This window comes from Haliaeetus albicilla, chromosome 14 (genome assembly GCF_947461875.1).
Source record: "Haliaeetus albicilla chromosome 14, bHalAlb1.1, whole genome shotgun sequence".
Taxonomy (NCBI): domain Eukaryota; kingdom Metazoa; phylum Chordata; class Aves; order Accipitriformes; family Accipitridae; genus Haliaeetus; species Haliaeetus albicilla.
In genome coordinates this window covers 27,276,661-27,288,672 of record NC_091496.1, presented here as the reverse complement: position 1 = coordinate 27,288,672, position 12,012 = coordinate 27,276,661, and the positions used below count along the sequence as shown (strand labels likewise).

Sequence of the window (12,012 nt, the reverse complement as noted above, 5' to 3'; positions counted from 1 at the left end):
TTAAATTATACATATAATTCTAGTTGACAAAGTTCTTTCATTGTTACTGCTTTACTATTTTGAACCCTTTTTGAAGATTGTCTCTACCTTGGTGTGTGAGCTGCTCTGAGGCAGAGTAATCTTTTTTTGTAATTGAAAACTGTGGGGTAAAGTCCTACCCTATGGAAGGGTGGCCAGATTGCTTTCCCTGCTCTCAAGGATAGTTGGAAGTTAGATGAAGTTAAGCCATCTCAGAAGAGATTGAGGAGCTATACCTGACCCATATCATAAGGGCATTCATCTAAGAGGATTTGAAGCAAGACCTCCCACCATTATTTAACTCACTTGGAATGAGGAAGTGAACCCAGGTGTGCTAGAATCCGGCTGGGCACAGGGAAGCTTGAGGGAAAGACCATTGTCAGATTTGTGGATCAAGTTCTTTGCTTTTATTAAAAAAAAAAGTCTGGAGAATAGACGAGGCTGCTTTGGGGTTGAATGAAACATTACAACTAAAATAGTTTCCAGTTAATTAAAAGATTAGGAAAAAATCGAGGGTTCAGTTAGAAATTTGATTGATAGGTCTGGTTGCTTCAACCACCAATCAAAGAAAATAAACTTTACCTTGATACCTTTTTTTCTCTCTCCCTATCCCTTCAGCAAAGGACAATTTTTAAAAATTTTTTTTTTGGTCAGGGTTATGTTAAAGAATGAAGTTTTCAGAAGATCGTAATTCTTCATTTTAAGCAACCACAAAAAAAGCAGTGACTTAAAGTGTTACTTTTGGCAGCTCCTTAGCTTCATTTTCTGAGGAGATGGTATTTAATATGATCATGCTTTCTCTTTTTCTACTAATAATTTCTATCCCTTTGTCCACTGACATTAGCCAATCAAAGATTCAAATATAATTAATTTCTTCTACGCTTCTTGCAAATCAGCAGCTGGATAAAAACCAAAAAAACTCCAGACCCCCTAATGTATTGCTGTACCTAAGAAAGGGGATGCAAAATGCCATTGGTGACTCCATGGCAGCTAAAGCTAATCTTTCCCCTGCCCTTGCCTTTCCCCTGCTTTGCCCCTTGCCAGTAGGGTTCGTACCCATACTTACCTTGGCACCAACGCTAAGTGAGTTTTCTTCCTCCTAAGTTCAGATCCCACTGAAAATGCACCACTCTGGTGGGGCTTTCAGCTAGACCAGAAGCCTTAAGCAGCTTTACATGCAGTCTGATGGTCCTGGAGGGGAGTGGAAATGTGTACCCAAGGGCAAGAGAAAGGCCAGAGTTACAGCCCCCAGCGAATAAATCCCTTTAAGTTGCTGTGAACATGAAAGCATCTAGCTAGTCAGTCTGTTTCACATGTGTGTGACTTCAGACTGACCACGGCACGCTGGCTCTCGCCTAGCTGAGGTACCCCTGCACAAGCGCGGTAGCCAGAGTTACTGCAGTGATGGCATGGGAGACCAGCCTTTACTTGTCCTCCTGTTCACATACCATGTGGCTCTGTAACTCAGCCACGCTACATTTTCTTCAGAGAGAGAGTAACGTCAGATAGATGGTGGATGTGGATACAATTAAAGGATAGAGTAGCTGTTGTTGTATCAGGTTGCATTTCTGCAGAAGTAAGAGAAGACCATGTAAAAGAAATTCATAGATAATACTAAAATTTGAGGTATTTCAGTCCCTAGAGAGAACAGAAATATTACAGTTTATTCCTACTCACAGTAATGCTAATGACAAATTTCACATTCATGTCAGCTGAGTATGTTCCAGATCCCTGAGAAGATTAGGAATAATAGTTGCTCTGAAACTACAAAATATTAGGGGGGGGGGGAAGACAAGGAAGTGTACTAGTAGAAACTTTGTGGAAACAGTCTAGAGAAAAATGACAAGAAATAATTCTGTAAACCATAACTAGTTAGGTGTTTGTGATGGAGTGGGGGGTATGTGTGTGTGTGAAAATAGGTGAGTTATTTGCAAAACTATCGGATCACAGAGCAGGGAAGTGATCACTTCCCGGGTTCTGGTGGTGCTGAGCATAGCCATAGCTGGCACTTAAAGAAGTAGGCAAAGAAATTAGAGAAGTGTTCAGTATTAGGGATCTAGAGAGCTTGACATATAAGAGCCGGTGGAATTTTTCATGTAAAAAATTACATAATCAGCAATGACTGATGGGATGTCTTTGTTAGTCCCAAATTTATTACACATGCTTGGAAGTCAGCACTGGTGGTAAAAGCAACAGGGAGATATTGTTATGAAAAATACTCCATTAGCCATTGACGTTTTAAGCAGTTTGGACCTGATCCACGAAAGGTTTTGGATGACTAACATACCTCACTTTCTAATGTAAATTACAAAAAAGTTACTCCTGTGCTCCGTTTCTGCTTTATTCACCTGCACCAGAGAGCTGCCGGCTAGAAAGGGAGAGAGCCCATAGCGGGTGGGGTGGGGTGTATTGCTCAGAAGACTCCGTTCCCAGTCTGTCTTTAAACGAGCATTTCACCGTTTTCTAACGAAGCGAAAGAATTTTGGAGACTGAGGTGATCCGCAGGCCAGGGCCTCCCCAAAGCACTTCCTTCAGAGGTGGATGGAGGGTGTGGGATCACAGCTTTGCCCCGGGTCGGGCGGAGGAGGGATCTGAATCCTGATCCGAGTTCCTACTCGAGCATCCCGCCGGCGGAGCGCAGCGGGGCTGGAGGAGCCGTGACCGGCTGTCACCGCCGCGTCAGGGCGCGGCGGGAGGTGCCTCCCTGGAGCCCGGCACCGAACGCCCCGAGAGGCCGGTCCCGCCTTCTCCCGGCGGCCGCGGTGCGGGGTGCGGAGCGGTGCGGAGCGGTGCGGAGCGGTGCGGAGCGGGGTGCCGGCCCGGCTCCGGCTCCACTAGGTGGCAGGGTGCCGAAGGGCTCCGCGCTGCTGTCCTGGAGCCCGGGCGGGTCGAGCCCTGCCTCTACCGCATTGTCTGAGGACATGATAGAGTGCGGACAGTTTCCTGGAGTCCTGCCTGCCCCGTGTTTCTTGCCGGTTTTGTCATTAATAAAGCAGAATCGGGAAGGATCCGAGGGAGGTCTGAGACACAAAGGAGCCCGGTTCGGTGACAGGGTAAGAGGGCACTTCTTAGCTATCCGCAGTCTGCGAGGGAGAATTGCCCAGGCAAAGAGAAATTCTTTATGGAAACACAGTGGGGTGTAGCGAGAAGCGGTGCAATAAAAAATGCCGGTAAAGTTTTCAAAGAGTGACAGCTGGTTAAATTGTAGCGCAACCTATAAGTCCATAGAGAAGCACGTTTGCCTCTGTAAAGAGCCAGCTAAGGGGGGAACGGCTGCATGCTTAGGAAAGTGTGACTTTTTCCATCCGTATTTTTTTAAGTTACAGAAGTGAAAAGAAACTGGAGTGTGTAAATATCACAGTAAAGCGTTAAGTAAAATTAAGTCTTATACAGAATTAAATCACAAGTTCTTTTGCCTGCTTCTTGTTACCTTCTTTTAAGCGTGCTTTCTACTGTGCACTCTGAAAGCAGTGATTGTGTTTGTACGGCGTGTGTACAACGCTTCAGAAAGAGCTTTAGTGTTAAACCTGGGTGTTTGGGCTCAACTTCTTCAGGATGTACCTTCAGTTCCCCATTCCTCGCGGTTCAGGTAGCTGTGCCTGCCTGAAAACCTGAAAAACCGAAGCAAGTGTGTTTCGAAGTGGGTGCGATCGCGCTTGCCGTTCACATTTATTCTCCCCTCGGCTCACCGCCCGCCCTCTGCCCCTGCGCCGCTTGCGCGCTCCCGCGGGACCGGGGGCTTCTGGCTCGGGCCCCGGGTGCCCACCAAAGCCTAAACCCGGCTTCGGTTCCCGCGGGTCTCGGGGCGGGGGGGGGTTTGCGAGCAGGCGGCCGGTGTGCGGGGACAGGCTCTGCGCCCTCGGGGGGGGCGAGGGGCTCTCCGTGCCCCGACGGCGGGTCTCTTCGCTGCGCTGTCCCCGCTGCCCCGGAGCGAGGGACGGTTTGTCCCCCACGGCCCCTGGTGGGGCGAGGGGCTTAGTGCTGGGGGGAGGTCGGGGACCCGCCGTGGGGCGACTCGCGAGGCGGAATCGGCAGGTGGAGTTAACGGGCTGGCCGAAAGCCGGCGGGGAGCCGGGGCGGAGAGGGCGGCGGCGGGTGGGGGGGGCGCCGCGGGGCGCGCCCCGGTGCGCGGTGCCGGGCGCGGCGGGGAGGCGGGAGAGGAGGCGGCGGCGCGGGCCGGGGCCCCAGCCCTCCCGCTTTTGAACCTGGGCAAAGCAGAGGCGGGGAGAGGGGCAGGGGCAGGAGGCAGGCGGTGACATCAGAGCCGGCCGAGCGGATAAGGTGGGAGAGCCGCAGCAGCGGAGCGGAGCGGGCGAGCCAGGCGTCAGCGACTAGCGGCTGCCGCCGGTCCCCCGCGCACCGCACCGCACTGCACTGCACCGCACCGCACCGCACCGCACCGCAGCTCCGGGCACCATGCAGAGGTCCCCCCTGGAGAAGGCGAACATCTTCTCCAAACTTTTCTTCAGGTGGGAGCCCCGGCGCGGCGGGACACGTGCGGCCCGGGGCAGCGGGCAGGGGCGGGCAGCGGCGGGGCGGGGGGCTCAGCGGGGGCTCCCCCCCCACCCCCGCGCTCGGCAGAGAAGGGGGCTGAGCGCTGGGCACCAATTAGCTCCGGAAAGGTCCGTGGGGAGAGCGGTGGGAGTCTCGCTTACTGCCGAATGAGATCTCCCTTTTGTTGTTGTTGTTGTTGTTGTTGCTGCTGGGGTTTTTAGCACCAGGAATGGGCTCTGTCCATCAGGTGTCATAAACTATTGCAGGACCCAGACAGATGAATTTATGGCATAATTTGAGTTTGAGCAACCTTTGGTAAATTGCTCAACTAGTTAATCTGTTATTTCACTGTAAACTGTAAGAACACAGCAGGGTGGGGGAGAGCAGAGGGGAGACGCTCTCAGAGCAAGGAGTCCTTCTGTTTGGCTTTTTGGGTGTTTAGCATTTGCTCGGTGTGCAAGTGTAATATAAGATCTTACTGGAAACAGTTCCTTGTAAGCCTTGAAAGTGTTCTTTTACAGGCAAAGTCCCTGGCGCCTTTTCTTTCTCACAACTTCAGAAAAAAAGAGAAGAAGCAGCCCATACCAACGCCTGGGCACAATGTACTTTATAAGACAATATAGAAGCCTAAACATGTTTTACGTGACATCGTTAGAAATGACACTGCCAACTGGAAAGAGCAAAAAATCTTTCTGGCTTTGGCCCATGCGCCGCAGGTTTCGCCAGGGTGCTGGTTCCCCCTTTTGTTACTTGAGGGTCTTTTGCACAGCAGGGAGGGGAGGGAGGAAATCTTGTGTAAGACACAAACATGGTGGCCAAAATGGGAACACATGATGTAAAACCATAACATTGGCATGAGGTCTCTGCCTGAGCAGCTGAGGGCTTTTAGCTCACTTTTTAATCATTTTGGGATAGCTTTCTTTTTCAGCAGGTTGGCCTGGACCTTTTTTAAAAATTTCTTAAGGGAAGCTGGTCTGTATGAATCACTCTGTTTGCCTGCTTCCCCCACTTTGGCTCATTGTGGCCATTGTGGCTCACTGTGGCTCATTGTAGCCAAATGCGATAGAGGGGAAGGATCCCAAATGCAACCTGTTTCTAAAGTTTTACAAACATCCAGGTAAAGGTGAGGATCCTAGAGGTGTCCTCCAGTGGTGCTGCAGTGGGGAAGTACTTGCTCTCAAATGGTGTTTGAGCCAGGGAGGGCGGATGATGGGAGTGTAAGCCTTTACAAATTCTCCATAGAAGAAGCTTCAGTCAGTGTTCCTGTCAAGTATAAGATACAAATCTGTAAGAAATAAGGCTGCATATTAACTTCAATGCTCAAGGAGCCACTTGTTCTATTTAATTTTATTTATTTGGAAATCTCCTATCAGAGTAGTGCTCTCGTAGTACCTGGGTGGTGCACTGAAGGTGTCAAGAAAAAAACCCCAGTAAGATAAAGCAAATATACTTATGATTTCTACCTTAGTTAAAGTTCCTGTGACTGAAACCAGATGCAGTTCATGCTCATTAAGTCCATAATTAACCTGACCTGGTCTTTTAAAATCATAGTCTTTAAATCAATTAAATGACATTTCAATCATGGGTATCATGCATGATGCATTATATTGTACCACCTATCTGCAACTGAAGTGATAATAATCAAGTATATCAAGTTAGAGAAACGTTTATGATGACCGTTGACTAGACAAGAGAAATTTCTTTACAAAATTTGATAGTAACATTGTTTCATAGAAAATTCAGGCTCTTAAAGTAAACATTCAGTTCACTGGGTAAGAACAGCCAAAACTGTATGTGTACATCTGTAAAGTATCTAATATGGTTCTAATACCTTCGGAATGATGTTTCTGTGAATGACAAAGTCTCTGCTTACTTGCATTTTACCACATACACTGTGAATGTCTTTGTTTCTTCACAAATATGATATGAAATAATTGAAAAGGTCACAAAAGTGAAACCACAAGATAAGAAAATGCATTACATCCAAACTGGCAGCAAGGATGTCTTTCTCTTAAAGAAAAAAATCAGTGCCTGATTTATTATGAAATCCAAAAGAGAAGTGCAAACTAAGCCAGCTTTTGTGCCCTGACTTCTCAGAGGTTCAGTCCATCAGACCTGCTCTAGTTGCTTCCTTCTTTCCAAACCAGAGAAAAAGTAAGCTGTTGCCTTTTTATACAGCTGTCCAGAGATTCCAAGAACAATTTAGCATGTAGGGGATAAATGTTGGATTCCTTCTTCTGCCGTGTGTGTGCTGGGAGGGGTAGGGAAAGGAATTCAATTCTACACCTCCCCTCTTCTAGGAAGTAGGACCAGTGTTACCAGTGTATGGTAGTGAAGGTGTTTTAGTTCTCTATCTCTGACTCAGCTACTCTTTTTAAGCATAAGAGCAAGAGTGACTCTGTAGTCTATCAGGTAAGAAACTTGTTTGCAAGTCCTGATTTCTGTTCTGAGGGCACTTTTTATGAAGTCTGTTAATAGCCTTTAGGGTGGATACCAGAATCCAGGACTTAAGCTTTGGAAGTACCTAGCCCATGAGCTGCAGTCATAGTTATTCTCTCACTTTTTCTAGCTTAATTCAGTCATAATTGCAAGTTTGAGAGTGCCTTGACCAAGATAGTTTCTGGTTTGAAAAGGCATTCTCATGAGAATTAGCTTGAATCCCTTCAAGAAAGGAACTAAAGGCAGACCTGCCCTAGGTAGTCCCTGCTCTCTCCTTGGATTATGTATTTTAGGGTTTAATACCAAGAGGGTACTTATGATTTTGATTCCTGAACAGAGAAGGATTTATGTGCCTATTTTTCTCTATGGTGAAGTCTGGGATTTAGTGTGTACATTTGTACTCAAAACTTCCCCTAAAACTGTCTTGAGTTCCTAAAAATCCCAGGTATTGCATAGGAAGCTTAAAGACCTAATTCATGTCAATAAATTTCACTCTGGAGGGCAGGTGTCTGGAAATTGGCATATCCAACATATATTTGGAGCATCCACTATCAATACGTAGCTGTAGCATCTTGCTCATCTTTCCTCTCTGAGAAGGGAGCCTCTGTGTACTTTAGCAGCTATGAGCAGGTGGATTGAATTGCACAGTGTGATGGCTCAGTTGCTGGGACAGCTGGCTTAGACACTTATACATGGCAAATTTCTTATAATATATTCTTAAGTCCCTTTATGGGTCTAGTCCTGAGGACCTGCCTTTCACTGATCCCAGGTAATCATAAATCCTGGCTGTTAGTGATAACCAAGCACAGGTGCAGCTGCAGCACAGATTATTGCCCCGTGAGGCTGCCTGGTCATTTTTTTCTATTGCCACAAGGAGTCCTTGGGTCTGCCAGCCCTTCAGACCTGTTTGAAACAGCAAGCTTTTGGTACTTCTGAAAGTCAGCCCCCCGAAGGTTCAAAGATATGCATGCAAGTTTTGGACTCCTTTTGAAAATTTGACTTCTATTAATGTTTCCAAGGTAAAATATGAAACTTGAAGTGAACTGGAGAGAGGATGCTGAGTCTCCTACTCTGAAATCGTTTCAGCCACAGGAATACCTTCTCTAATAATAAGGCTCAGTTGTGTCCTTGGCTCAGCCCGATACTGCATCTTTGGTCTAATGAGCAGAAGTGCAAACCCTGCATAGCACAGTGACCTTCTCTGGCTGCTTTATACCTGTAAAGCACAGTTGCCTGTACCAAGTTGCATCTGAGTTTCTGAAATACATGTAAAGCTTCTCTTCCTCCTGCAGGAAGAAGACTTACCATCTTGATACTCAAAATTAAATGATCAAGCATTTGAAAGATTTGCAGACCTGTTTGTACCTTTTTATTCTCCTCCATGCTTATTTGATTTTGGTGACATAGAAAATAATCCATCCAAATCCTTGAATTCTTTTTTAATACTGTAGGCAATGACATAGAAAATAGTTTTATTACCTGGTATTATAGAGGCTTTTAAATGCCCTAACAGAAATTTGAAGTCTACTGTACTAAGCACTGGAAAATATTTGATAGGGATGTCTGTTTTGAAGGTCTTAAAGTCTAAGTAGATAGTACAAAGGATGGGCTAAACCCAAGTTTCCTTATTAGTTCTGTAAAGAAGAAAGTGGGGTGTACAAGGATTGTGTTTTGTCCTGGGAGCATGTGGTGGAGTCAGTGGAGACTGCCTGAGATCTCCTGTCCAGGACTTTAATTGCACAAGGGTATTTCTGGCGTGGCAAAGTTATTTCAGAATATTTCTACAGCGAACAATTATCATTATCAACTCTTTCATACAAAAGAGTCCCAGTCTCTGCATATGTAATTTTTTTGAATATGCTAATTTTCAAACTGGTGAGAATAGTGTGACTTACTGCAGAAATGTTCTACGGGTTGTCATTATCTTGGTTTTGGGTTTGGTTTTTTTCTTCACCATCCCCTGCTTTGCAGGATATGTACGTAGGTATAGTGGTTATGGGGGCAGGATGGTGCCAACCTGACATCTGGGTCATAAAGTGTCACAGTATGTCTTCTAAAATAAACAAGTCAAAGGTCAAATTAAACTATAGCATATAAGAAGACTTTAGTGATACACGTTGCAAAATTTTGCAAGGTAAACTCATAGATGCAATTCAGCTGTCTTCCACGAGAGAGGAGGTATGCCTGAGTGAGATGAGCAAGAACTCACAGGCTGTGTTTACATCCACATATCACTCCCTCTCATATAAGCAAAAGGATCTGCATGAGCATTTTCAGTCAGCAAGTAGCTAAACCAAGGCTGCATTGTCATGAAGCTCCTAAAATTAGGAGAGAATAAGTAGGCTTTGAAGACGTATTTTGAAACGGCACTGTTTTTCCCTTGAAACCAGAACCCTCCTGCCTGTCAGATATGGGTAAGCATCCTTCCTTCAGGAGAGGGTAGGTGGGAGAGGGGATTGATCCTGAAAGGCAGTGCTTGGGGTGGCCTGCTGCAATACTAATGCCTTGACTCCATGGGCAAGGTTGTGCCTTAGGAGAAAATCCAAAGCGACAGCTGGGAAAGGTACTTGGTTTCAGATATATTCCCATGTTTTAACGTTGGTATTTATCTTTTAATAAACTTTTTTTTTCAACTTTTAAAATAAAGGATGTGAACCTTTATTGTATTGGAGTCAATCTGATATTTCACTTTAACTTGTTTCAACTTAACTTAGTTTAAGGTTAATCTATAAAATCTGGGATGCTTTTATTTCTTTGGAGGTAACAAATACAAAGAAAAGAAAACCAAAAAAACCCCCAGTGTTGCTTTGCTCAAAGCCCAAGGTCATTTTGGAAATCGGAAGATAAGAGACATTTTCTCATTAACTTGCAAAGGTCAGGCTGAGGAGTAGCAGCATCAAATGCCAGGATACAGAGAAGATGGCAAAGAGCAAGTAGTAAGAGAAGCAGCCCCTGATTCAAGATTCATTCCATATTACTGTAGTGGTGACTTACGTTTTGATACTTTGTATTTAAATTAAAAAAAAAAGAAAAAAAAAATCTTCCCACCCTCCACTTTCACTGTTTGAACTGCCACAGATGTGTTTACCAGTTTGTGAGGGTGTTTATACCTGATCACGTATCAGTCACTGGGGTTGGAACAAATTACAGATTTGGAAAGGACCATTGCACCCTATATGCAACTGTATGCTAATTTGTTACAAAATATATCTATAAATGCATGGCTAAGACAGTGGAATGATAAATGGGTGAAATTTGCTGTCACATTACTGACATATCTGGGAGATTTTAAAATTCAGTTCAATCATGAATAGCACAGCTCTGCTATAGTTTTGCTGATGCAAACTTTCCGCAGCTTTCTTTGGTCTTTCAAAGGACTAGCAGAAAGAAAGCTCTTCCTCTTATTCTTTCTATGGGATATATAATTGAGAAAAAGAGTGAAGGTGAAGAAACATCCTCTCCTAGCTAGTCTCACTGTAAGTACATGCTGAAACAGCCTCGCAAACCCTGTTCATAGCACATCATCACCACTATGTTATTTTGATAGCTTTGTTATAGAAATATTTGAGGCATGTATTACACTTGACTTTGGTATCTAACCCAATGACAGATTTTAATGCATTGAATGTATTCTGTCCTTGCATCTTACACAATTTAAGTATCTTTGTACCCCTAATGTGCTTTTTTTTCTCTCAAAAATAGCTCTTGGTACTTCAGCAAACCGAAATACTTTGACTGTCTTACTAACTATAAGGAAAAAGTACTGAATTTCTGCTAAAAATCTGAATCTCAAAAAGCATTTAGAGATTAGATAATAATCTGAATAAGTGTCACTTTGCAAAAACTGGGCATAAGAAGGCGAGCCTCCCTCAAGAACTGCTGTGGAGTAATCCTAATTAAGATTTGCTATTGAAATCCTGGGGTTTCAGCAGAACATTGATTATTCTTAAAATGGTGCTGCTCACAGCTAGTGGCAGAGTTGATGATATTGCAGCTAAATATTTTCCATGTCAGACAACACCTCATGGGGAAAGATTGTTTATTAGTGAAGAAATTTAAATCTTAATATTTGTGATCTGGGGGAAAAGAAAAAAAAAACCCAGAAATTATTGGGGTCTGCATTTACCTTCTGTTGTTGAAGCTGTGCAGTAATTACGTGTAAATATTAAGCTCAGAGTGTAGCATTTGTTTGTTTTTAAAGGGGAAAATGCTAAAGGTTTAATATAGTTTTCAGAATATATAACATGCTATTTCAGCAGGTTACCATTTGAAACAAAATAACTGCAACTCTACTCTGTTGAGGGTAACCAAGGTGCAGGAATTAGGCTGTGGTGCCCGGCAGTTGTGCTCCGTGGGCGCACTGACTTGTCCCGTCTGTTAGCAAGGATCATGCACAGCTAGGGTCACCCTTTATGGCTGCGTTGCAGGATGCTCGGAGAAGAGGGCTGGTGGTGCAGACACTCTTCTGGAGAAACAGTTTTGAGTGTAGTAGAGCTGCCACCTCCGATATAAAGTAAGCAAAAATTTACAATTAGTGATGGATGTCTTTTGGGAGAGCATGGGAGTGCAGAGTCTCTGACAGAGTCCGGTCTGCTTTGACCCTTTGGGAATGTCTGAGATCTACGTAGTACCTCAGTCTTTTCTTGCAGTCAGTAAGAATTCGTGGCTCTACAAACACCTTGAAAACTTAGGCTCCAAAGCATCATAATCATGGCTTGATTATGTTCCCTGCCCTACCCCCCCAACTGTTAAAAGAAGGGATAAGTTAAAGCCAGAGGAACTTTTCTTGCGCTGTCTCCATGAAGATTTAGGTCCAGTTAGGAGCTGCAGGCAATATGCCTAACTATATTGCGCACAGGTATCAATGCCTTGTAAGAGAAGGAAGTGAAGCCATGGTCACCTTTGCGTTGCTCAGTAGATATTGCTGTTTTGTGCGCAGGACACCTATTGAAATGGTACCAGCCCGATCAGGGACACTTGCAGGAGAGCTGCTAAGCTTTGCGGGCCTCAGAGAGCCCAGCCCTGCTGCTCTGTCACTGTCCCAGCGCCTGATGCTTCTTG

General features: G+C 44.9%; 1 protein-coding gene across 1 annotated transcript in view; it reads left to right on the top strand.

Annotated features, from left to right (window-relative positions):
* Positions 1-4,313: 4,313 nt before the first annotated feature.
* Positions 4,314-12,012, top strand: part of CFTR (CF transmembrane conductance regulator) — a 90,771-nt gene continuing 83,072 nt past the window's right edge. The window contains exon 1 of the mRNA XM_069802078.1: positions 4,314-4,487. Within this exon, the coding sequence (XP_069658179.1) occupies positions 4,435-4,487 (53 nt within the window). The 5' untranslated portion in view covers positions 4,314-4,434. The remainder of the gene's footprint in view (positions 4,488-12,012) is intronic.